General features: G+C 33.6%; 1 protein-coding gene across 1 annotated transcript in view; it reads right to left on the bottom strand.

The window, feature by feature from the left end:
* Nucleotides 1-26,838, bottom strand: part of LOC100378276 (unconventional myosin-X-like) — a 74,642-nt gene that overhangs the window by 22,816 nt on the left and 24,988 nt on the right. Inside the window, exons 3-24 of the mRNA XM_085501189.1 lie at nt 21,995-22,150; nt 19,875-20,062; nt 18,954-19,085; nt 18,311-18,435; nt 18,029-18,042; nt 17,192-17,276; nt 16,076-16,179; nt 15,236-15,365; nt 12,195-12,313; nt 11,403-11,549; nt 10,561-10,728; nt 10,107-10,199; nt 8,869-9,020; nt 7,493-7,592; nt 7,314-7,394; nt 5,656-5,780; nt 5,201-5,422; nt 5,023-5,077; nt 4,713-4,885; nt 3,748-3,949; nt 2,815-2,829; nt 191-231 (exon numbers count right to left, since the gene is read on the bottom strand). Of these exons, the coding sequence (XP_085357315.1) occupies nt 191-231; nt 2,815-2,829; nt 3,748-3,949; nt 4,713-4,885; nt 5,023-5,077; nt 5,201-5,422; nt 5,656-5,780; nt 7,314-7,394; nt 7,493-7,592; nt 8,869-9,020; nt 10,107-10,199; nt 10,561-10,728; nt 11,403-11,549; nt 12,195-12,313; nt 15,236-15,365; nt 16,076-16,179; nt 17,192-17,276; nt 18,029-18,042; nt 18,311-18,435; nt 18,954-19,085; nt 19,875-20,062; nt 21,995-22,150 (2,627 nt within the window). The remainder of the gene's footprint in view (nt 1-190; nt 232-2,814; nt 2,830-3,747; nt 3,950-4,712; nt 4,886-5,022; nt 5,078-5,200; nt 5,423-5,655; nt 5,781-7,313; nt 7,395-7,492; nt 7,593-8,868; nt 9,021-10,106; nt 10,200-10,560; nt 10,729-11,402; nt 11,550-12,194; nt 12,314-15,235; nt 15,366-16,075; nt 16,180-17,191; nt 17,277-18,028; nt 18,043-18,310; nt 18,436-18,953; nt 19,086-19,874; nt 20,063-21,994; nt 22,151-26,838) is intronic.

The following is a 26,838-nucleotide window of genomic DNA, read 5'->3' as shown; positions in this document are numbered from 1 at the left end:
AACATTTTGTCAGCCAAAATGTCCACCATTTGAAATCATTTCCATGGTTACATTATTTTGTTGCATTAGCAGAGGACAGCATCTTCCAAATTAGAAGGAAGCAACAAGCATAGATAAATGAAGAATAAGACAAATTTCCTAAAACTTGAAACCAACCGTTATTTGTATCTTAATAATTATGAATGCTTACTTGGCATCCTCTTCTTCTTTCCTTTTTCTTTCTTCTTCAGCCTTTAAATACAACATATAACAAATATTGTATATATAGTTGCATTCAACATTTGTGTGTGACACAAAATGTAATGAATACAGATCTACTATTAATGACAATTCATTTTTTGTGTCACCAGGTGTATCTGTCATATATGCCTATTCATTGTTCATGTGTCACCAGGTGTATCTGTCATATATGCCTATTCATTGTTCATGTGTCACCAGGTGTATCTGTCATATATGCCTATTCATTGTTCATGTGTCACCAGGTGTATCTGTCATATATGCCTATTCATTGTTCATGTGTCACCAGGTGTATCTGTCATATATGCCTATTCATTGTTCATGTGTCACCAGGTATATCTGTCATATATGCCTATTCATTGTTCATGTGTCACCAGGTGTATCTGTCATATATGCCTATTCATTGTTCATGTGTCACCAGGTGTATCTGTCATATATGCCTATTCATTGTTCATGTGTCACCAGGTGTATCTGTCATATATGCCTATTCATTGTTCATGTGTCACCAGGTGTATCTGTCATATATGCATATTCATTGTTCATGTGTCACCAGGTGTATCTGTCATATATGCCTATTCATTGTTCATGTGTCACCAGGTGTATCTGTCATATATGCCTATTCATTGTTCATGTGTCACCAGGTGTATCTGTCATATATGCCTATTCATTGTTCATGTGTCACCAGGTGTATCTGTCATATATGCCTATTCATTGTTCATGTGTCACCAGGTGTATCTGTCATATATGCAATTCATTGTTCATGTGTCACCAGGTGTATCTGTCATATATGCCTATTTATTGTTCATGTGTCACCAGGTGTATCTGTCATATATGCCTATTCATTGTTCATGTGTCACCAGGTGTATCTGTCATATATGCATATTTATTGTTCATGTGTCACCAGGTGTATCTGTCATATATGCCTATTTATTGTTCATGTGTCACCAGGTGTATCTGTCATATATGCCTATTCATTGTTCATGTGTCACCAGGTGTATCTGTCATATATGCCTATTCATTGTTCATGTGTCACCAGGTGTATCTGTCATATATGCCTATTCATTGTTCATGTGTCACCAGGTGTATCTGTCATATATGCCTATTCATTGTTCATGTGTCACCAGGTGTATCTGTCATATATGCCTATTCATTGTTCATGTGTCACCAGGTGTATCTGTCATATATGCCTATTCATTGTTCATGTGTCACCAGGTGTATCTGTCATATATGCCTATTCATTGTTCATGTGTCACCAGGTGTATCTGTCATATATGCCTATTTATTGTTCATGTGTCACCAGGTGTATCTGTCATATATGCCTATTCATTGTTCATGTGTCACCAGGTGTATCTGTCATATATGCCTATTCATTGTTCATGTGTCACCAGGTGTATCTGTCATATATGCCTATTCATTGTTCATGTGTCACCAGGTGTATCTGTCATATATGCCTATTCATTGTTCATGTGTCACCAGGTGTATCTGTCATATATGCAATTCATTGTTCATGTGTCACCAGGTGTATCTGTCATATATGCCTATTTATTGTTCATGTGTCACCAGGTGTATCTGTCATATATGCCTATTCATTGTTCATGTGTCACCAGGTGTATCTGTCATATATGCCTATTTATTGTTCATGTGTCACCAGGTGTATCTGTCATATATGCCTATTTATTGTTCATGTGTCACCAGGTGTATCTGTCATATATGCCTATTCATTGTTCATGTGTCACCAGGTGTATCTGTCATATATGCCTATTCATTGTTCATGTGTCACCAGGTGTATCTGTCATATATGCCTATTCATTGTTCATGTGTCACCAGGTGTATCTGTCATATATGCCAATTCATTGTTCATGTGTCACCAGGTGTATCTGTCATATATGCATATTCATTGTTCATGTGTCACCAGGTGTATCTGTCATATATGCATATTCATTGTTCATGTGTCACCAGGTGTATCTGTCATATATGCCTATTCATTGTTCATGTGTCACCAGGTGTATCTGTCATATATGCCTATTCATTGTTCATGTGTCACCAGGTGTATCTGTCATATATGCCTATTCATTGTTCATGTGTCACCAGGTGTATCTGTCATATATGCCTATTCATTGCTCATGTGTCACCAGGTGTATCTGTCATATATGCCTATTCATTGTTCATGTGTCACCAGGTGTATCTGTCATATATGCCTATTCATTGTTCATGTGTCACCAGGTGTATCTGTCATATATGCCTATTCATTGTTCATGTGTCACCAGGTGTATCTGTCATATATGCCTATTCATTGTTCATGTGTCACCAGGTGTATCTGTCATATATGCCTATTCATTGTTCATGTGTCACCAGGTGTATCTGTCATATATGCCTATTCATTGTTCATGTGTCACCAGATGTATCTGTCATATATGCCTATTCATTGTTCATGTGTCACCAGGTGTATCTGCCAATTGTTTAATATAATAAACAATTGTTCCAAAAAACTTAATCTAATAAATTAAGTAGTGATAAAATGTTTTGGAATATGAATAAAAGCAGAAAGCCAAAATAAAAAAAATATTGAAATCTTACCAGCTGTTCAATCCTCTGATGATAATGTGATAAAAGAAAATGGAGCAAATGAGAAGTTATAAAGCAGAAGCAAAACTAGTATTAATGCGGTTGAAAGCAAACAAACAATAATTGCAAGCATAGTAAGCAGCATGTTAACTTTTTGTGTAGCAGTAACAACACAATAGAAAGTATAGGACACAAAATACACATTGCCATGCAAGCCAATGCACCCACCACCAGTGATACCACGCCAATAGCTGTAACTATCAACTTTCTCTGATTTTTATTTTTACTAAAGCATTTCCTGTGTCATTACTGCCTGTGATGTTTGTAATGACATTCACCAAAATGTGGACACTGAAAGCATAGCATATACGCTATATACCACACCATTGTACATTAAATCACGTTCAAGAAAAAGAGATGGCCGCAGGATTGTGTCCAGATCTCAAGGGAACTTCAGAGATTACGACATATGATGGCAGCTATGCCTGTCTGACAGCCAGTCACTGATGATTTTATGTGTCATTTGCCATCATAGTGTTTCGTGCATGGAAATTTTCCATGATCTACATCAACATGACCAATTTCAACAAAATAACGACTATGGTACTCGGCACTCAGAGTCACTTTGTCCATGTAATTGTATCTAAATCAATATTTAGGTAAGATTTGGTCATCTTTGTTTTATATTTTAAAAATCACAGCTATTGTCGCTTTAATGAAATGAAATAAAAATCATCTACAAATATCACAAGTTTAATTGTACAGTGCTATAGTTAGTTACATCTATGTACTGTTAAGAAATTCACACTATTTGACTTTTTTATTATCATTTTCTAAAAAATAAATTATTTCACATACATCAAATATTAAATAAATTACAAATAATCTGATGAAGTGCAAAAATGTGATGAATCTGCAATGACAAAATGATTTTCAAAAGATTACCTTTCTCCTTGCCTCTTCTTCTTCCAATCTTCGAGCTTCTTCTAACTGTCTGACTCGTATTATCGCTGCTTGACGTTCTTCTTCTTCCTTTCGTTTCTGTTCCTCCTCGCGCTCTCTTTTCAGTCTTGCTTCTTCTTCTAACTTTTTCTTCAGTTCTTCTAACTCTCTAATTTTCTTTTCTTGTTCAAGCCTCTCCATTTCCCTGAAAGTTCAACAGAATGAGTTCTGATCGTCAACGAAAGAACCACTCAAAGTAGCGCACCACTTTCTTAAATCTGTTGACACATTTACTTATGAAAGCATCATCTTCCGTAGGGGTTCACACCATACATTGAACAACTCCTATAGGAATCCATACAATAGAACTGAGCACTTCCAATAGAAAGTCAAACCATTGAACTGATGAACTTCATAGGAAGTAAAATTAAAACAGATTTGACCAACTCCCACAGAGATTCAGACCATAGACCAAAATTGTCATCTAACTGTAAGCCCGTCGCTGATTGGCTGCTGAGCTGGAATGACAATTTTTGGTTTCAATTACCCCAGGAAAGTGTTCTTCGTGTAATTAGGTGTTGGTATTTAAGGGATTTTTCCACACAAAAACGATGAATTCGGCCGAATTTTGTTATCGTTTGCTTTAATATCACCCTCAACGGATCGTATTTCTGTGAAAGATTGGTATTTTTGTCCTGATTTGTATGAATCTGAAATCTTATTTAGTTTTATACCGCATTCAAGATGGCGGCCCCATATAGTAAATATCGCATTTATTTTATTATCACGTGTGTGCCAGCTGACTGTGCATAGAACCAAAAAACTGCCATAGGGATTCAGTACACAGATCTGACCCACTCCCATAGGGATTTATACCACAGATCTAATAAACTCCCATATGAAATTCACACTATAAATCCACAACCATAAGAATTCAAAATCCACAATTTCAGGAAGTTCTTCTATACCTTCGTTCTTCTTCCTCTCTTTTCCGCTGTTCTTCTCGGATTCTTTCTTCCTCTATTCTCTTCTCTTCCAGTTTCTTCAGATATACATTCCGTGCCATTATAGACCTACCAAAGCACTGTAACCTGATGATGGCTTTTCTAGTACGCAAGTACTGCTTTCTATAGAAATAAGCCTAAAAAAGAATGCAGAGTAATGACTACAAAAACCACTATTGAGTGATGGTTACAACTAAAAAAAAAAAAAATTAAAAAAAAGCATTGATCCATCTGCAAAAGCTATCTCCATAGAAAAATTAACAAGACTACTCACTCTGAACGTTTTCTGAATAGCCACAATCTGAAAAACAATCTTTCTAAACTTCTTTCTGTGGACAAACAAATAAATGATTGAAGGCAAATATTCCACAGTGGTGGTAAGTATCCATGAATCAAGTTTTTTATATTTTATTAATAAAGAACATACACAATAATATAATTTTACAACTCACCTTGAGACAAACATCTTTGTATATGCCTGGATGACTGTGGCATATGCATGCAACTGTTTCTCTCTTTCCACTTCCAGCTGATATTCTAACTGTTCTCGTAGGAACACTTTGGTCTTTCCTAGCTGCCAGTTTTTCCTATTTTCATCATATTTCTCTAAAATATATAAGCAGATTTCTGGCATTTCTTCACTTGCATGCTGTGATGGAATCAACATCTTGTACCTGCAATGGAAAATGTTGAATTTTTTTTGAAAAAAACTGAAAATTGACTAAAATTTTGTCTGTTGGCTCCAAAATTAGGATTCATTTCCAAAAATATCAAAGAATACAAGAAAAAAGTGCAGAAAGAAATGGGTGAGAAAAGTTTGGAGGTGAAAAGGTTAAAGTGAAGACAACATCAGGAGTAACATTTTACATCTAGATATTCTAGGCACAATTGAGATAAGTAAACTCACCTTCTGACAAAGTCTTCAAAACATCTTCTAACTGGAAAGCCAGCTCGTCTTATTTTTACTGTTTCTAACATACCAGAGTACTTTAATTGATTCATAACAAGCTGGGCTTCAAAGATCTCAGGAAGCTGAAAAAATCAAACAACATTTTGCAGGTTTAAGTGTCATGTGATATTTTTGTCCTAGTTCTTCGTCAAATCCATCATTTTGTTCCTCTTGTAGACTGTTTGCAGGTTTCAGTGTCATGTGATATTTTTGTCCGAGTACTTCATTAAATCTACCATTTTGTTCATCTCGTAGACTATTTGTGAGTTACAGCGTCATATGTGATATTTTTGTCCTAGTACTTCATCAAATCTCAGACTAGTAATACAACAGACTGGCAACGCCTATTGTTAAAGGTGTTAATCGGCTTAATTGTATATGCTATGTGTGCCACGCTCTGTAGCATTGGCATAGACACCGTTGAAGTTTACCGAACACTGGATATTCTGCACACTTCGCGCTTCTTCGGAAATTGCGTATTTCTTCGTAAACCGGATCCAGATATTTTTAAAAAAAACGGGAGATGCGTTCTGGACATTTTGAACTTTGCAGCTGTGTAAGAATTTTAAGAATCGACCAACAATCAGGGGAGTTACAAGTAACTGAATAGTCTTAGTGTTTACCTCAAATAGTTTTTGAATATATAATGAGCAACTTTGAAATGATATTTCTCGCTGTTGCGGATTTTGTGGAAGGTTTCCAATATTTTTTCGGAGAGAGCATATCGCTGCGTTTTGAACGATCATACTTCTTTGTGTGTTACCCGTTTTGTATTTGTGTTCCGGGATGCCGAAACATGGGATAGCTAGTGTATGTACATGATATCTCTCAGCGCATCAGCGTGATCCGGTAACGGTAAAAACTGGAGGTGTGTAATTTTGGCGCGTTTGACTTCATAGTATGCGATCTACGCATTGTTCAGTGACTGTTTCAATTTTCTATTGTGTGTCAGTATTGTTGCTATTTCGAGTTTCATTGATTTTGTTTGACTTCCGTCATAGTTTTGTATAAAAATAGCCCAGTATATTTCTTTTTATTCTTAATTTCAGGAAATGAAAAACAAGAGAACGCTCAGGGGTTGCCAAGTTCTTCAGAGAAATTGTCATTATCATCGTCAAAATGTTCTCCTAAAATAGCTTCCCACTCGTAATTATCATCCTCAGATTCGCCAAATTTAACCGTAAATGCCATTTTCGAAGTTCACTGACAACTACTGTCGTCTATGCCACTTCCTGTCTTTATGTCTCACGATGCATCGCGATAGTTGATTGTAATAAGAATAGATCTCGCGTTATTTTGTGAGATCTAATGAAAATCTTGTTGTTGCAACGTTCACTCGGTACGATAAGAACTGATAACCTAAACAAACGTGCCACGCATTACTTAAAAAGAAAACGCCGCGTTGCAAGTCTGTTGTATTACTAGTCTGAGATCAAATCCACCATTTTGTTCATCTTAGAGACTATTTGCAGGTTTCAGTGTACGTCATGTGATATTTTTGTCCTAGTACTTCATCAAATCCATCATTTTGTTCATCTTGAGACTATTTGTAGGTTTCAGTGTCATGTGATATTGTGACCACAAAGGTAATAGGACATAATAAAAAAAATATTTACCTTTTTAGAATTAGGTTTGATACATCTCACAAAATACGGATTACATGAACTCAATGTATTCATCAATGAGTTTAAGGATTCCTGTGAATGAACCAAATGTTTATTTATTTATTTTTTTGTTATAACACATGGTTTGCAGTGATGTGGAATATTGGCGAACTGTAATAAGGTTTACTTACCTTGAACTGTGCACTGACTGTTGCTTTCTTCCTTATAGTCTTAGTATTGTTGGCTTTTAAAGCTTTGACATTCTCAAATAGATCATATATGAAATCAGACCTGCAAAACACCATGTCAAATGTTAGAATGCTCACAAACGGTATAATAGAGATCTACACTACTATAAAGTAAAGTAAGGCAAGAATAGATGTAAAATGTTATTCTGGGCATTTCACCAGCTTTTCAACCTGATGAATCAGTGTTGCCTTCTCTAATTGTCACTCAAACTCAAATGAACCAAGGAAGGTGTGCCTGATGAACTAAGGTGGGTGTGTCTGGTAAACTAAGGTAGGTGTGTCTGGTAAACTAAGGTGGATGTGTCTGGTAAACTAAGGTGGATGTGTCTGGTAAACTAAGGTGGATGTGTCTGGTAAACTAAGGTGGATGTGTCTGGTAAACTAAGGTGGATGTGTCTGGTAAACTAAGGTGGGTGTGTCTGGTAAACTAAGGTGGGTGTGTCTGGTGAACTAAGGTGGATATGTCTGATGAACTAAGGTGAATGTGTCAAGTGAACTAAGTTGGGTGTGCCTGGTGAACTAAGGTGGGTGTGTCTGGTGAACTCAGGTGGGTGTGTCTGGTGAACTCAGGTGGGTGTGTCTGGTGAACTCAAGTGGGTGTGTCTGGTGAACTAAGGTGGGCGTGTCTGATGAACCAAATATTTTGGCATCAATTGCACTTGCATAAATTACATAGGTATGTATTATCATAATTTAATACCATAATTTGGACATTAGAAGTGAACTCTATTAATTATGTGATGGAAATAGACATTCCATCTTAAGATGATACTTGAATTGTGACAGTTGTATGTTGTACATAGCTTTATCATCTGAACTCACAATTACCCAGTGATTTACTTTAAACCTGTAAGTGTACTTCACCTAATCTGAGAGCACTATTCAATTTGGTACTTAAAGATACGTTTGCAGACAATTAGGATTAATATCCGTGTTTTGTGGAATAGTTTGGCTTAATCTGACACTAATCTTTGAGCTGACAGCAAATTACTATGTCAAAAAACCCCTGGCTTTCACTTAGGTTTCAAAATCCATAGACTATAGAAAACAGTCTATACAAAAACTAACAACATAGACAATATTTTATGAGATTGTGTGTCACAGAATTTGAGTTATTAATTTCAGCTTAATACCAAACCATCAGAAATAACCACACATAAACTACCGGTACTACGGGTATTTACAATAGTAGTTTACCTATACATTGTTACAACAATTTAATAAAATGTGACTGTTTGTATACTTTCATTCAAAATTCCCTTCTAATAGATCAAACATCGTATAGCTTTAAGTAAACTAATTCAAGCAACTCTTCTCACCTGCTTTCTTTTAACGCCATCAACAAATCATCTCGGAATGTGTCCCTGTTCTTTTCCAGGAATCCATTACTTTCATAAAACACATCTCCGGCATAGTGTTTGATGCCAAATTTACTATTGGTGATCCTGGGTTTTATATAGTAGGCATTCTCCTAAAGTTATAAACAAAATAGTAGAGAGACTTTTAAACATTTTAAAAATTATTACTGTAACAAATATATGCAAGTTTCCAGCAATTTCATTTAGACTTGTTCAAGGGTATGGGGTCCTGGTTGTCTTTTTATTTATTAACATCCAGTAACAAATTTAGTCTAAAACGACATTGTCCTATTTTACACACACTAAAGGCAACAAATTATTTCATGAGACTTAAGTTGCTTGTGAATGAGGGATACACTGTAAACGAAGATATTTATCGGTATGCATATGTGATGGTGCAGTTCATGCCAACATAGACCTTAGGAAATATGTTCTCTAAGGTCTATGATGCAATACAGAAGTCACAAAACTGATATGCACGTGTAATACGGCGAGTAAGTTCACAGGATATACAGAAACAAGTCGTCTTTACCAGTACTATTGATTCTTTTGTTTTAAAAAAAATACTGGAGGTATGTATGGGCGTAATAATAAATGTATCAGATGTGCATGGTCAATTAGAGCTGTTGCAAGTGCTCATATGTCATCTGGTGAAATGTAATCAGTTACGGTATAGGTGGTGTAATTGTGGGAGGAGACACATTGTAAAAAGTTGCAAGTGATATATTTGAGTGGGATGTACTTGACAATACAATACAAAATGGCCACCACTTTTAAATGCAACTTGATATTATAATGGACCACACGATCCACATGCAAACAAGCACAATGTACTCCCTATGTAACTTTACACAACACATTTTTTTTTTTCTAAATCGATTTTTGTTTTTAAATGTGCATAGCGTGTTTTCCATGTGGAAATAGGAAATAGGAAACATTTCACTGGATTTTTTAAGTGAAACTATAATACCTGTACCCTGAAAAACAATATTCTGTTTCTTGTTACCGCATGCGTCTGTTGAGGGTGTGAGTATCATGGCTTTTTTTATCAGATTTTTGAAAAAAATTAAGGTGAAATTAAATTTTCAAAAGAATTTCAGGGCAATTTACCTTTTAATAAATATATTTTTCATATATATATACCTGCCATCAATTCATGAATTCAAGTTATTTACAAATATCCTAAATTTTCTACTTACATAATGAGCTCTGTGTAACTTTGTCAGCATGGATTGGTCTGTTCCTTTGGGAAATCGGCTTTCCTCATCAATCAGGGCTAAGATACCAAGTTTCTTTGGAAACAAATTAAAAAAAAAAGTTTTAGGCATGGTTTATATCATGTCTGATACTGGTACATCATGAAATATATTTTCATATATCTTCTAGCATTTATTTATTTATTTGAAGACGTTACCAAGTTTCCAGTCATTATGTGGTAATTTACTACACATTGCAAAAATAAAGAATAAAAGGGGCAATAACAGCCACAGAACAACTTTACGCCACCACCCAACAGAACATCTTTGTCTTAAGTAAGCAGAATTTAGGTTTCTCATCTGCTGAGAAGGCCAGTCAACTACAGAAGTCAAAGTAGTAATATCCCTGATAATCAGAATATGTTCAAGTATGGTCATGACCGAGCATGTTACCTACCCTTTGTACAAGATCTAGGCATTCACAGTTATCAGACCAATCTATATCAACCCATCTGATTCCCTCTGTATTGTATTCATGCTGCTCTAAGGAAAATATATGTTTATTGAAATATTCCTGCAGCTTCTCGTTAGCATAGTTTATATTGAATTGTTCAAACCGATTCACCTGAAAATGAATTCAAGAACGCTAAGATTAAGATCACAGTCAGTTTATCTGGACATATTCAGCAAATATTCTTTTCATTAGCACTTTATTAATATATTTAATAAATAATTTACTTCAATATTGCACTCAGAACATTCACATATTGCTTTATGCGCGTCTTTCAAGTGAATTATTTGATAGTCTGAATTTACCCACACCGTAGAAATTTTTTTATCAGGATTGTGACCGCAGTAATCAAAACAAAGGGGAATCTTTATGAATCTACAAATGTTGGGACACTATTCAAAAGCATTTCATGTAGAAAAGAAAATTTAACACAATCCAGTAAGAAGAAGAAAAGATTATCAGCATTCTGAAAAGCATTGAAATTTTAATGTTTTTAATATTTCCCACGAAATAGTTTTACACCAATTTTATCATCATAAAAAATGTATGATGCTAATTAAGAAGCCTAATTTTAGAATAGACAGACAAAATTTTAATAAATTTTTGGTTAAGTTTGGTTAAGTATGTATGAGAGAGAGGAAATGTTAGAAATTGCACAGCGCACATTTCAAGGACAGCCCAATTAACTATAACAATTAAGTTAGCATAAATTGAATCTATCACTTGTGAACTACCGGAATGCACATTGGATCATGAATCACATATCAATAGTTACTTAATTTACTTACCTCAAAGTTTTCAAAACCAAATATGTCGAGGACACCAATGGAGCAGAAGTTTTCGCTGCCTTTGATAGTACAATTGATCTTCTTAATTATCCATTCAAAGCACCTAGCATAGAGATTCATTGCTAATGAATCACGGGAATCCTTTGCCTGCAAACAAGAATTGTCACATTATCCATTAAAAAACCATGACATGCTTATTCTGCGTATTTTTTTCAATCCACACACAAACTCCAGAAAAACTTAACATTTGACAGTAAAAGTAAAAACAGATTATTGCCAGGTCACCTGGCCAATGTTTTATTCACGATAACAGCTACCGGTACACTGTTAGCTAGAAATTTATTTTGATTTTACATGTGTATAGTCCTTATACTGGTAGGTAGAAATTCATTTTGTTTTTACATGGGAGTGGTCTAAGCGTTTTTTTACATTTTATTCCAATATGTGTTTTTATGGTAACACAAATGTTGCTTTGGTTCAGCATTACATGAACTACGGTGATACAATCAATGCAACTTAGATTTCATCAACACATCTTGGAATACATTAGTTCTCACTGGCTAAATTGCCCAAATATGGTGACTAATTTGCATATTAACACTCTTTGATTTGCATATTTATGTCAATAGCTTCCATTTATTTTTCAAAACACTGCATTTCTGTGGCCAAGCATGATAGAAAATTGCAGTTCTTAAATGGCCTGAGGAATGGCTGACTAAGTTATGACAAGAACTATCCTTTTTTCTATTGTCTCTTCACAAGAAAAATACTAAATGTTTCTCTGCAACCTACCTGGTCAATCTCCAATGGTGTAAGAATTTCTTCACCTCTTAGAATCATTGATTTCTGTGTCATAACATCATTTAGTTGATACTCATCTAGATGCAGTAACCCGGCAACTGTCTCCAGAGCTGTGCAAACAAAGATGGTGTCAGTGATCACAAAACTCAAATACAATTTTCACACACTGCTACTCCAGTGAGCTCTTGCCTGCAGCAATTTCAATAAAATGTACAGAACACTTGAAACGCCATTAGAGAAATGAAACAGGTTTGCTGAATCATGCTCTAGACTGATCACAAATGTCAGGGTATCATCAGTGATGGAGAGTGTGTGAATGCCAAATATACACCAAAATAACAACAATGTTCTCACTAGGATACAAACAGTGCAGTGTGGTAGTCTCATCCTGACTGTCACAGTGGTTTATTACAACTGTGCCATTGATGACTTATAAAATAAAAATCAATAAATTGCTAAAAACTGAAAACTTTTGTGTAGTTTTATTACTCTTGATGCAATAAGAGTTTTGTAATAAAATAATTATGTGCATTGTGTAAAATTGAGTGTTTTAATGAGTTTGTTAATCATCATAATTTTGTTTTGGAACAATTATGCAAATGTTATGCAAACTATGTAAATTTTCAATTTTATAGTGGTTACATTTTCTGGGGAGAACCCTGAACAATAGCAATTTCAATGCAGTGCCAATGTCTTGTCTTACAGTGGGTGCAAAATTGAACTGATCAGAAAAACATCCCGAGGTAAGTTCATCATTTGCATATTCAAAATCTCACTTTATTTGATGACAGTTTCTTGAATTTGAAATAAAATTTGATACGTTTGTGACCAAATAATAATTCACAGTGGAACACTTTCACGATTCACAGTGGAACACTTTCACGATTCACAGTGGAACACTTTCACGATTCACAGTGGAACACTTTCACGATTCACAGTGGAACACTTTCACGATTCACAGTTTTCAATTTTCACACAAATCTTTCACTTCAAATATACAAATCCCAATAAAAAAATGGTTTTATCCTAAAACTCTGGCTTTTGCTTTTGGCGTCTACTGTAATTACTGGTTATTACAAGTCTTGTTAGCATGTTAATTTGTTCATTTTACACAATCAGCATCTATTGGGAATGCTAACTCCTGTCAGTATACATGTAATTGCTTTACACCCTTGTATCACCACCTTCAATATTAATAAATTCTCTTGAGATAATATACAAAACAGAGATAATCCATTTCACTTTGTTAATCTCCGTACACACAGTATTAGCTTTTCAATGTGGACAAAATGTGGATACAATTCCATAATTTTTTGTACCATAATTTTGGTGCAACCTTTTGCACATTTTTATGTACTTTATTATTATTATTTTTTTTGCTTATTTTGAAAAAAATAGACATAACATTATGTACTGTGGAATAATTTATTTCGTTTGGAATTAACTTTTGCTGAAGGAATTATTTAGTGAAAATAAAATCCAGCGAATATATTGTTTTCATTCAACTCATCAAAAATAAGTGAAAATCCATACAAAACACCCAATAGTCTATTCAGCAACAAATAATTCCAGCTAAAATAAATTATTACATATGTACTGCAGTTTATTTTGATTCGTCCCTGAAATCAAAATCGGTATTTCCACAACCCATATGCAAATGAGGTCTGAGAGCAAACAAAGTAGTCCCTTCAGGAGTACAGTTTTTCGGAATAAACAATATTTAGAAGTACGATATTTTCCCCTTGGGGTACATGAATATACTTGCCGAGTGAAATGAAATTTGAACAACAGTAATGGTACTTTTAGGCAGTCACTTATTTTGGCCCAAACTAATTTGCATATCACCCATGCAATAATGTTTTCGGTATTTTCACGGTTGATATGCAAATGAACATGGTATTTTCATTGGCTACCGAACTATTTTTATTTTGTAAACTATTTTCGTCTGCTATTTTTATCCAGTTCAAATCGTTCAACAACATTTTTGGCATGTCAGGTGTACATCACATGGAATACTACGATTGGGAGAACTTAATGTATGTTGACCACCTGGAAACTGAGTTTTATAAACCTTGAAGGGCTCTCAGAAGATCCACCAGCAGTAAAATCAGCGATTACTATGCAGCCGCAACCATCAGCATCGAGATACCAGGTTTCTGCTGGCGACGTTGCGGCGTTACTCAGTTCCAAATAAAAATTACCAATGCCAAAAGAGCAACATTTTAACAGGAAATCAAGACTCAGTCAATCCACGACCAGCAAGCAACATCACACACGAAGTTGTAGCGTGCAGCTAAGCGACAACCACTGTCGACGAAAGTCATCCCGTCTGTGGAGTACCGCAGTTGCATGGCATGTTTGCCAATGCACAATTCTGTGGCGGAACTTTTAACTTCAACATAAACTGTGTATCATAGTCGTCCAGTTCAAGTTCTGGTTCTGCCGTGGTCCCAACTAAACGTCAACGAGTTAATTATTCGGACAGTGACTCAGATTAGACGTCTGATTACTTTAATTTCAAACAAACAGTGACACGCGTTCTCCGGGCGCATTCTACACTGCCACGCGCTGCTACATATAGGGCGTAACACTTATATTGGAACATATTAATGGGCAATGGGGTTCCCCGACCTAAATTCCATCCCAGTTTGCACGTTCTTTCTTTAATATGAAATAATAAAGTATGGAACATATGTAATAATAACAGAACCCCACACCCTCCCCGTGGCTTTCGTTGCGTATGGAAGTTATTTTCACGAGTGATGCGATGTATCCTGCGGCCGTACTTTCATGAGCGAAGCAAGATTTTCACTCGTGAAAATAACTTCCATACGCAATGAAAGCCACAGGGAGGGTGTGGGGTTCTGTCATAGTATTTAACAGTAGCTGAAAAGTTTACTTCAAAAGAATAAATCAGGTTAAAAATTATGAATAACAATTTTTGATAAAACACAGAATATTTTGAATTTTTCTTCCCTCACTGCTTTTTCTAAGATATAGTTGTTGATCAATTGTAGAGAGAAGGCACTCACCTCCTTTATCTGATATCTGAGCACCTCCAGCCGTAATGAAGTCCATGTTACCAATGTGTAACACAGCTGATAACACCTGGAATATATCCATGATCTCGTCCTCTCGAAATCTCATTACGCGCATCGCTTCCTGCAAATACACAGTAAATCAAAGTAAAATCTAGAAGCACCATTTCAAAGTGCAATATGATCATACAGATTCATGACAGGACACCTTCAAACTCAGAAAATCAAAATAAGTTTGGTAGAGATGCATGATGGGAAACAACTTTAAATTTTGAAGATCAGAATATGGTAAAACAGTGTCAATGGTTATGTTCGCGACATAAATTTTTGTTGTCACTTAACTGCATTTTTGTGGATGGTCACCCCACTAAAGATGCACTGTTTACATGTCATGCCATCAACACAGACAAAAATCATTGTAACAGATGGATTCCACAAAAATATTTTTGAAACGAAAATTTATACCAAGTTCTGAATACTATGTTACCATCCACACAAAATCTACAGCATTTATTTACACAGAATTGTCAGACGTTTTGTGATCCTCAATCTTCAACACTTAAATGCAGAGAGCATGTTCAGAACATAAAACAGTCCCGAAGAAAATCAGAAGAAAACAATTAAAAAATTCAAAGATGAATAGTGATACAGCCACAAATATTTAATATATAATTATGTACATTAGGCCTGCAATGTGTTGAATATACATTGCTCAAACTACATCGCCTGTAAGTCACATTGATTATGCCATAAGCAAAAGTTCAAGTGCACTTTGCTTCATGAAAAAAGTAGAATTTTTAAAACAGAAAATATAAAATGGGATATTATTCTCACCATGATGCTGTCAAAGTTAGTCTTGTCGTCAATAAATTCATCAGTAATACACCCACTTTGATTTAAATAATGAAAAGCGTTAGCCGAAGACAACTTAAGTTTCTCTGAAAGAAAAGAAAAACTTGCTTAAAGAACATTTTCAGGAAGTAATGGTTTAGTTGGGTATGACGTAACATATAATTATTATAAAATCCATATAAAATTGGTGGAAACTTCCACACACCATCATAAAGGCCCCAAACCAAACAGTCCAAGAAAAGCATGGGGGTAAATGCAATCTCTTCAAAAATGACCATGAGTGAGTATTTCCATGACAACCGTAAGACAGGGAACATAATGAGCCCATACATTGTAATTATTACAGGAACACCATATTAGTACACCACTACCATATTAGTTCACCAATTTAAGGTGTGATTAGCTACAAATACAATTGATGGAAAACTCGCTTCAAATCTAATTAAATAATACATGTTACAGAAAACAAGATAACAAAATTAAATCAAGCAAAATGTACGTACATGTATGGTTTCCAATTTAAAGTATTTATTCATTTGTTTAATAAATGCATGCACTGAAAATTGGAATTTGAACTAAACATAGCAAAACTGTGTCAACCTTTTATCTAATGTCAGTGTGTACTTTATTGAGGGCGATGTTCAAAATGTAGCAGAATATTTAATGATACAATAGTGTTGAAAAATACAAAAACTTAATAAACAATTAGATTTAGAACCAGAACATATATGACAATTGTTTTATCATGGATTTGTAAGATAAGTGGGGTGATATGTGATGATGATCTCATAAGAAAAAGTCACATGAACAGCAAGATAATCACAAATGTAAAATTTTAAAATTACTATAATACAAAAATAGTAATAGTTTTGTAAATAGTTCGTTTCGGGTTGCAACTATTCTTGCAGCTTCACAAAACATGCATTAGGTGTGTTTTGTGTTTTTAAATCCAGGGATAATCTCACTCATTTTTGTTTACAAAATCAAACATTTCAAAGCGTCCACTGTGTTCTTTGATTCCATTGGCTGGAAATATGATAAATTAACGCAACACCGCACATAGATATTAAAGTTACATAACCTAATCTTATCAATTACCTTGCATTTCTGGGGATGTACCAGCTAATAGACTGTAGAATATATGATAGTTTCTTTCTTGGGGATTCTGACCAACGACACGATTCTGTGAAAAAGATCACAATTACCTAATTTTAAATCACACACAAAAGCCAATCAAATTAAAGTTTGTGACTTATACATTGCCTGTAATGAGAGACTTATAAACACAACAAGCTTTATCACTATTGTGTAATCATATACAACTTTAATTTGTTGAAATTCAACAGAAAATTGGTATCTTTCAATATATTTTGGATTTGCATATCTGGTAATTTGCATAATTCGATAACAGACACTCGCAGCTGGAAGTACAAGGTGAATGTAAAAATCATTATTGTTTAAAAAAATATTTATACCCAATACAGAAAAACATTGTTTTAATTGCAAAACAAGTTCAGGTAACTCCATTTTGTATTTACTCCATGTCATTTACTTGAAAAATATCAAGAAATTGCAATGCTTTTAACCAATTCCAATTCGTAGCGTCCATCCTTAACTTTTTCACTGCCAGAATTTGTCTGCACTTTTTTCTTATATTCTTCAATATTTCAGGAAATGAACCCTAATTTTGGAGCCAACTGACAAAATTTGAGTCAATTTTCAGTTTTTAATCAAAAAATTTGAATATTTTTCTCTCAATAAATGGCATCTAACAACGACTGAAAACAATCTGTAACTATATTTAAAGTTAGCTGTTGAAACAGAATGTAATTCTGAAAACCGAAATGGCTACATTGACTAAAAACGCAGAACATTTTAAATTTGGGTAATCATATATTAAAATCAATAACTTATGGAGATAAATTCATAACTCACCTTTTCTAAAAGAACTGTGAATTCATTCATGAATTTAAGATAAGAAAATTAATTTTTTTGAATTGTATTCATATACAGTATTGAATTGGTAAAAATATAGACGAAATGCAAACACGTTGTTAGTGCTCTATCACAGAACAGCTTCCTCATACATTGCTACTCCATGTGCAATTTATTGAAGTATTAAAAAAATAAATATGGTGAAGTCTTAGGTGGTCTATATGACACGGGAAATATTGAACACCTCCCTTAGCAAACCTGCAACTTAATACTTAAGGATACAATCTTTAATTTTTCCGCCAGCAATATTTCCTTTCTCTGAGAACTGCAGTTGAATAAACTTGCCAAATCTACTGGAGTTATTGTTGTATATCGTCTTGGCATTTCCAAATGCTTCTAAAATAGGACTGTAGGGTAAAAATATCACCAAAATCTGAAGTTAACACAATTTATCTTACCACAATTGAACATTCTCATTTAGAACGCAGTCGATAGTCTAACAATATCTAGTTTACAATGTACATCCTGGTTTTTATTCTAAATACATTTTGCACGTTTTTTTTTTTTTTACATGCCAGATAATATAAAAAGATGACCATCTCTCTCTTGCTAATCTAACACCTAATCTAACACCTAATGTGTTGAATATATTTTCTGTTTGAATTTGTATTTGTGGCCAGGAACATGACAGGGGTATTTGATGATCTATCAATCATAATGGCATTATCACAATTTTATCAGCAACATGTATTGTGGCAGTAACAATGTTTTACCATTCACATCCAAATGAATATAGCTTTAGGGCTTCAATGTGACCTGCCCACCCAATAACACACTCACAAAGAGTATAAGTTGATATTCAACTCCAGGTGCATGTAAGATTTTAATCTGTAAACATGATCAACCAATCAAATGATGAAAGTACCTGCTTTGTAGTATTGCTTTCTCTACATTAATATCTTTGTTGGCCATATCTACGAGTGCTGCTTGACTCATCTCTGATAAATAACTCAATATAAACTTTGTACTCTCAGTTTTTCCGGCACCGCTTTCACCACTGAAATATAAATAAACATGTATCGGTATGTAGATGCTGGTATGATAGAGGCTGTAATATGTGAATATTGTTGAATGATGTATGACCCTTTATCATCTCATCATGTCCCTCATCTTTTGTTTGTGATGGCTTCACTTGAATGTATTCTGTATGACTACTGTGTTTGCTCTATTAATAGCGGAACTATGCTTTGGTATAATTAAAAGTGTGCAAAACTCATACAGCTCCATTTATGCAAATTTTACGTTTATGTTTTAATTATCAACATTGTTAGGCCTTGCAAATACAAAATTTTCCTGGTCAAATTGTTTTTCAAAAATGTGGCAGTGAGAATTTTTTTTGTTTGCAAATCTATTTGACGGGGCACACATTTTACAGGCGTAGTAGTTCATTTGAATACACGGAACAGCAAACATAACTGCTAGTACTACTGTGAAATTTATTTTAGCTGGAATTAATTTTTGCTGAAAATACTTAGTGGATGTTTTGTATGGAATTAATTTTCACTTATTTTTGACCAGTTGAATGTAAAATAAAGGGAAAAAAAAGTATATTCCTTGGATTTTATTTCCACTGAATCATCCCTTCAGGGAAAATAACGAAAATAAAGTATTTTAGATTATATGGCAGATTATTATTTTTCTTGCATTGTCTTAATCCCTTTCCTGAAAAACAAGGTGCATTTCATATTTCAGGACATAAAATGTATTAACCTCAGTAGTCATAAAATTGACCCTGAACTGAACACATGCTATAATTTGAGATATCAAGACATGTTTGAATTCTTACCTGATGAGAACACATTGGTGTTCTCGACTTTTCCACATAGAATAATAACATTCATTGGCTATAGCGTAGATATGAGGTGAGATGTCCCCGATGTGTTTCTTATTATATCGTTCCATTGTTTTCATATCGTATATACTTTCTATCGCTTTGTAAGGATTGACAGCGACAAGGATGGAACTAATGTAAGTCTATATAAATGGGATGAAAATGTACATTTTGGATAAGGTATTGTTCAAATGAATACAGTTATTGTCAATTAAGATCAATACACATATTATTGTAATAACAAGCCATGCATGGCACAGTCCCCATTAGTTATCGAATTTAAGATATATAGTTTTGTTTATAGTAATATAGCTGGAATATAAACATGTCGGGAATATGACTATGATGATTGTTTAACATTTAAATGATTGACATTTGTATCTGATCATCAAACGAGTATTGAGAGATATTGCTCTGGAACAGCATTAATTAAAACAAAATCAGCCATTTTGAATACATGTATACTGAATATTTAAAATTTGAACATAATCAGTCACAGCAAGTCAGAGATATGGCACTAGAACCACATTCATTAAAACAAAATGGCCGTCAGTCGGCCATTTTGAATCTTATCTGAAAAACTAAATGATGTGCATCAAGGTCTTATAATGTCCAACATATATACCAAGTTTGAACAAAATCCATCTGTAAACAGCCGAGAAATGCTTGATTTTGATGATTTTTTAGCACAAAAATGGCCACCATTCGGCCATTTTTAATAGGATTGTCAAACCAATATATCTGTATATCTATGACATGATGTATTATGAATATTTAAAATTTGAACATAATCAGTCACAGCAAGTCAGAGATATGGCACTAGAACCACATTTATTAAAACAAAATGGCCGCCAGTAAACAGCCGAGAAATGTTTGAGTTTGATGATTTGTAGAACAAAAATGGTCGCCATTCGGCCATCTTGAATCAGATCGTGAAACAAATTGATGTGCATATGTATAATATTATGTATGATGTATGTGATTGTGATTGGTCCAGGCATTTCTAAGATACAGGTCCGGACGCACACACGCACGCACGCACGCACGGACGCACGGAAGCACGGACGCACTGAAGTCAAAACATAAGTCCCCGTTTTCGAACTGCATCCGAACAGGGACTAATAAAACAAAATGTTGCAGAAGTTATCATGTCTTTTGGTCCCCAGTAACATTTTCATTGCTATTTGAAGAAATTTGGGAATTTCAATTACCTGAAATAGTGTTTGTCACAATTATGTAATCCTAGTAAAAATATAATTAAGTTACAACATTGGAAAAAAATCAAACGAGGATAATGTATGGAAAAGATAAAAACATTTTAACTCCAATCGAGTACTTTTTGTGGGTTCACAAGTCGGTATAACAACGAACAAGATGTAAAGGTTATTAACATCTTTTTTTTTTTTTGTTACTGAAAACCATTGATCATTTTGTCACCGTTTAAACATAATTTTAATTTTAAAAAAAATGTCAAAAAAAATTTGAGTCAGAAAAATTATTTGCTACTCGAAATTATTGCAATTCGATCAACTGTGCGTTTTATGGATATCACTGGTACTCTTCACTTTATTATTTTCACAGAATTGAAAGAATATGTCTTGGACAAAAATAATTTAAAAGTGATTTATAATACATGTAATATCTGACCAAATATGAAAAATAAATTGTTGTCATTGACAACAGAAAATCATAGATGGCATATAAATGAACGAATCTGTGAGAGAACTCATAATGCACTTAAATGGTAAAATCAAATATTTGCTAAAAATAGAAAATTCAGACTAAGATGTCATGAAATGGGCAATCAAGTAATATTAACATAATCTTGAAATATATTAAAATGCCAGTTTTGAATAAAAAAACAAACAAAAACTGTACAATACATATCTGAGAGACCTGATGCTACTGATATTACTGATATTACTGATGCTTGTTAAAACATTAGTGTAAAATACGAGTTTTGAACAAAAATCAATCAAATTGCAAATACAGGAAAGGATATCGAGAGAAAATGGTTGCATCTGATGATGGATAAATAAAAATTGATACAGAATATTCATTTGCTGCATACTTACGTAAATATTGTCCACTTTGTATCTAATCTGTAAATTATTAAGTATGGCGGCCTCGTGGAGATCAGATAATTTGGACATATCCTCCACACCGTGTATGCTTGTAGAATGCATGGCTGTTGTTAGTCCTGCTGCAACTTTTACCGGGTAACTAACAGTCTACATTAAAAAAAAAAGTGATTAATATTAATAATTATCGCAAAATTAAAACCAGACAAATGTACAAGACGTAATTTTCAATACGAGACATTTTGAATTTAAAATCAATTTTTCACTCTGTATATTTTTAACAATCGTCCATTTGATGTCATTATTATTAGATTGAGTTAAGTCAATAAACCGATTAAATTCTGGAATAATTTCAAAAAGTTGATTTCATTTTGGAAAGTACTCATTTTTTCTGATCTACCGGTATGTTATTGCTATTGAACAATATACATGTATTATAATACTATGTACTGTAATGGTGCATTCTCATTGGTCAATCAGTATCATTTGGATACTACTTCCAAGACTTATTTACGATTTTAAATTCAGTCATTTGGCTGTATGTCACTATAAAAACTCTGAATCAAATCAGTCGAAGCACGTCTGAGAAATGGTCTGCCATCTTTAAACGAATCACAAAATCAATGCACAAGTCCTGCATATGTACCCAGATAAGGTACTGACACACAGAAACTAAAACACAAGTCTCCATTTTGAACTTTTTCTGAACAAGGACTAATGAACATCCTATTAAAAACATATCATATTTCATCAAATAATATTCAAACTGACTAAATATTCATACGTCTGGTGAACTAACGGCATCAACATGAACAGCTGGGGTAAAGGTCAAACAAAGTGCGCTTCAGTGCAATGATAATGGAATAATTCCCTAGACGAAAAAGTAAATCATCTACCCAGACTCATTCATTTGTTGTAATGCCAGTCAGTCTATGCAGTAACTAAATGCATCATGCCTAGTATTGGAGTGACCTTACTCATTCCAATTTACTGTTGAGTGTTTTATATTTAAATACATTTCAGAAGCAGGTTTAGCTGAATTAACTTTAGTTGACGCATAACACACGCTCATACTTTGTGTAAACAAATAAAGTATGTTACAGACGCGAAACACATCTCATGGGACCCATGTGAACACAATGTGCCATGATGACTGTAGCCATTTAAATTAGCAAGCGTAGGTACATGTATGGTTTCCAATTTGAAGAACCGAAAATTTGTATTTTGGTTAGAATAATACATGTACAGTATATGATTTTTTTTTTTACCTTCAAACATAGTAAAACCATGTCTACCTTGTTCATCATCAAAGTTAGCAATTTTAACAGCATATAATGTCACTAAAAAGCAGTTTGACATGTTCATGGAGGCATGTTTACGATACACTGCCCACATTTTAGCAATGATCCTCATTTGCTTTTACAAAATAATGCAACTGTTTTAACAACAGTCATGTCCTGTTTAAAAATGGTGACACCTTTTTATAAACAAGTATTTAAAACCAATATTTTATATATACGAAATGCAGGAACCTAAAGGTAGTCAAATTCTAAAAGGGAAGCAATTGAATCGTATGAAAACGAAATATATGAATCCATTTTATATTTTAAATCACCAATTCTACTATGATATAGTAATTTTGTAACATCTGATTGCTATTCAACCACATTATTGACATCATTGTCTTAGGAAGAACCTCACACACAAAAAAATAAGGGAATGAGAGACTAATGAGGTATAGATAAGACTGGGATAAGACGTTGAGTTTCAGAAAAGCATCACCAAGAAATGAAACACTTTTGTAATAAATTTTCTTGGAATGAGTTTGAAATTACATAATTACTATTATTATACATCTGTCACCATAAGTTACAGTGTGTCGTAATTTTGCGGTATTTTACGGGATATTTTCATCCCACCATATTAGGAAATGCGAATTCCAAAGATGGAATGATTACATGCATAGTTTAAGGTGTCCTCGTAATAACCTCATTTTATAAAAGTCTTCCTTGTCTCTGTATGCAAATCACAGACAGTGTAAGAGCCACTTTGCAGTTCACTTTACATTCACTAATGATGTAAAACTAAAGCAGTTCATTTTACTAATGATGCTCTCTTCAAATTAATGTTATTTTACTCAATTGATATACATACACATACCTTGCTACAATAAATGTTAAGACCATTACACACTGTGCATGTAAAAAAACCTGATCAAGCTGTCACAACAATTTTTCATTCCAATTTAAAAGCAGAAGCCACAGATTGAAATGAAAATTAAAGCTGACTGGCTGATAATGTTTTAGGTATTGAAATGAATTCAAAGATTTAGCGAGGAAAAGAAAATTGACATAGTAATATCTCTTTAGGTGATCATCATGATAGTCAAGTGACATGAGTAGAATACCACATCCATGAAGTCATTTCAGTGAAAACTTTAGACATCTGTTCTGAGACCTGTTTTTGTTTTAGGTTATGGTACATATGATAAACCTGTTATTTTCAAAAAGAAAGGTTCACAAATTCGCAAGTCGTGAAAATTCTGAATTGTGTACATGTAGCAGTGAAAATTTCTGTCGTTCTATTAAAGACAGTGACTTGTGCGAAATTTTGTCTTCACAATTCTCATAAAATTATCAAATCACAAATTTCTAGCAGTGAAAATTAAGTAGTTTACAGTATTTACCACCACATTACAGTAGAATACTTTATTTCCATTTGAAAGAGTGAATTGAGAGAGTGAATCAGAAAAAAAAAGAATAACATTTTCTCTATCTGACCATTATTGTTCTATTAGTACATGTAGTGCATAAATGTGTGAGGTGTGTCAAAGGTCAAAACATATTTCAATAATCCGGCATACAATAAATACTATTTTTGGTTTATATAAATACAGCATATTTATGATGAATCAGTGAATGGAAATTACACATCTACACAATATTTTTGCTTTGTCAGGAAAATAAATTCCAGCTTAGATTAAAGTAATTCACAGTAAGAAGAACTACCAGTACATGAATAACCATGGCAACAATACAAATTTAAACAAATAAATAACAAGAATTCAACATTTCTGCTACATAATTTGATAGCAATATGGCGTCCACTCCATTGAGATCTCATATAAAGAAAGATGGTTTCAGTTGATAACAACACCATAAATGTACTCCTGATTAGTTTACAAAGATTAGGGTTGCTATTGATGCATGTAATTAAAGCCTGTTATACGAATAATATCAAAACGCATGAAAGAACTGAAACAACCACAGACATGTGAGGTTGAATGACTTGGTGGTATATCCAATCTAATTATGTAGATATATCCAATTACTGCACTGTGTATGATCCACTTACAACCTACAACATTATACTCTTATTGTTACAGCATGATATTAACCTTTTGAACACCATCATTTTTCCCGCCAAAATTTTTGTGCAATATTTTGCCTATTTTTATGTATTTTTCTATTAATTTTGGGACTAAATAGACACAATTTCTCATTATTTACAGGTCTTGATCCAAATTTTGGAAAATTTATGAGAAAAATACGGCTTTTATTTTATTTTTTATTAAAGGGTTAATATTGTCTGAACTCAAAATATTTTAATAGAGAACCAATATACAAGTTTAAAAATAACTTGGTCAATATAACTTAAAATAGGTTTTATAAAATATGCACTTGTAACTGCAAAGAATTATAGACTGAATATTTTTAACATTGCTAGGCACATTACCCTTCACCAAAACTGATTTTGTATTCCAAGTACAAATATCTAACAAGACAAATTTCACTGCAGTCTTACAATGAATGAATACATTAGACTGATCCATACTCTGGGAATGTTTCCCTCGGGCTCTCGAGTTTCATAATACACGCAGAATTATGAAATTCATTTATTTTGATTTAAAATATCAGACGTAGTAATAAAAATATAATCAATGTTGATATTTATAATTTATTTTGCCTTAAAGCATACTGATGAGTCATTCGATACTGTAAACGCATTAATAATTATTCGCTGTTTTTTAATTTAGCTATTTTTCTTGATAAAGTAAAATCTGCTAAATTAAATCCACATGAATATGTAAAATAACAATGGAATTCATTGTTTTCCTGCCAAGTTCGTGAACTAAAAACCCAGCAAAATGGCTCAAAACATCAAAATACTGAAAAAAAATATCAGTGAAAATAAATGGTTTTACAGTATTTGATTCTAAAGCATCCTTCACGTAATGACATGTGTTGCCCACTGAACCTGAACATTTAGAGTCAGTATAATTCCCTGAGGTTACAAGCTGCAGATGACATTGTCATTTATCTCTCAAACATGTTTGTAGCAAGGGAGTGCAAAGTCTCTAAACAGATAATTGCAGCTTTAGAAAAGTCAAAATAGTGTAAAGCGTTAAATTTTCGTTGCTATCAATTTTCTCATTTTGCTGACATTTACAGGAGATGAGTTTTGATGAAAACTGCTGCGACCCCCTCTTTTATAGACCTCACTATTAAAATGAGATTTTGTCTCTCATGAAATTGACAAACTTATAGTGTTTGAAAAGAAAAGAATAATATATGAATTGAATTTGAAGATTTAATAAAGATATGGATGTGAACGTTTCAATTAGTGCCACAATCTTCAGTCAACATAATCAGGATTAAATGATAAATAAATAATAACATCATGGTTGAGATTAAGGTTATATTCATATTCAAAATTATATTCAAAATATCTGTGATTTATTTGGACTATAAACACTAGCTGTAGTTCAATGTCATCAAAAATTTTTATAAATCCATCCCAATCAAGGTCTACTTGCATCAGATCTAATTTGCATATGA

The sequence above is a fragment of the Saccoglossus kowalevskii genome, chromosome 7 (genome assembly GCF_978046115.1).
Source record: "Saccoglossus kowalevskii chromosome 7, keSacKowa6.1, whole genome shotgun sequence".
In the NCBI taxonomy this organism is placed as follows: Eukaryota; Metazoa; Hemichordata; class Enteropneusta; family Harrimaniidae; genus Saccoglossus; species Saccoglossus kowalevskii.
The sequence above is the reverse complement of the archived record's forward strand: the minus strand, read 5'-3'. Positions and strand labels throughout refer to the sequence as shown.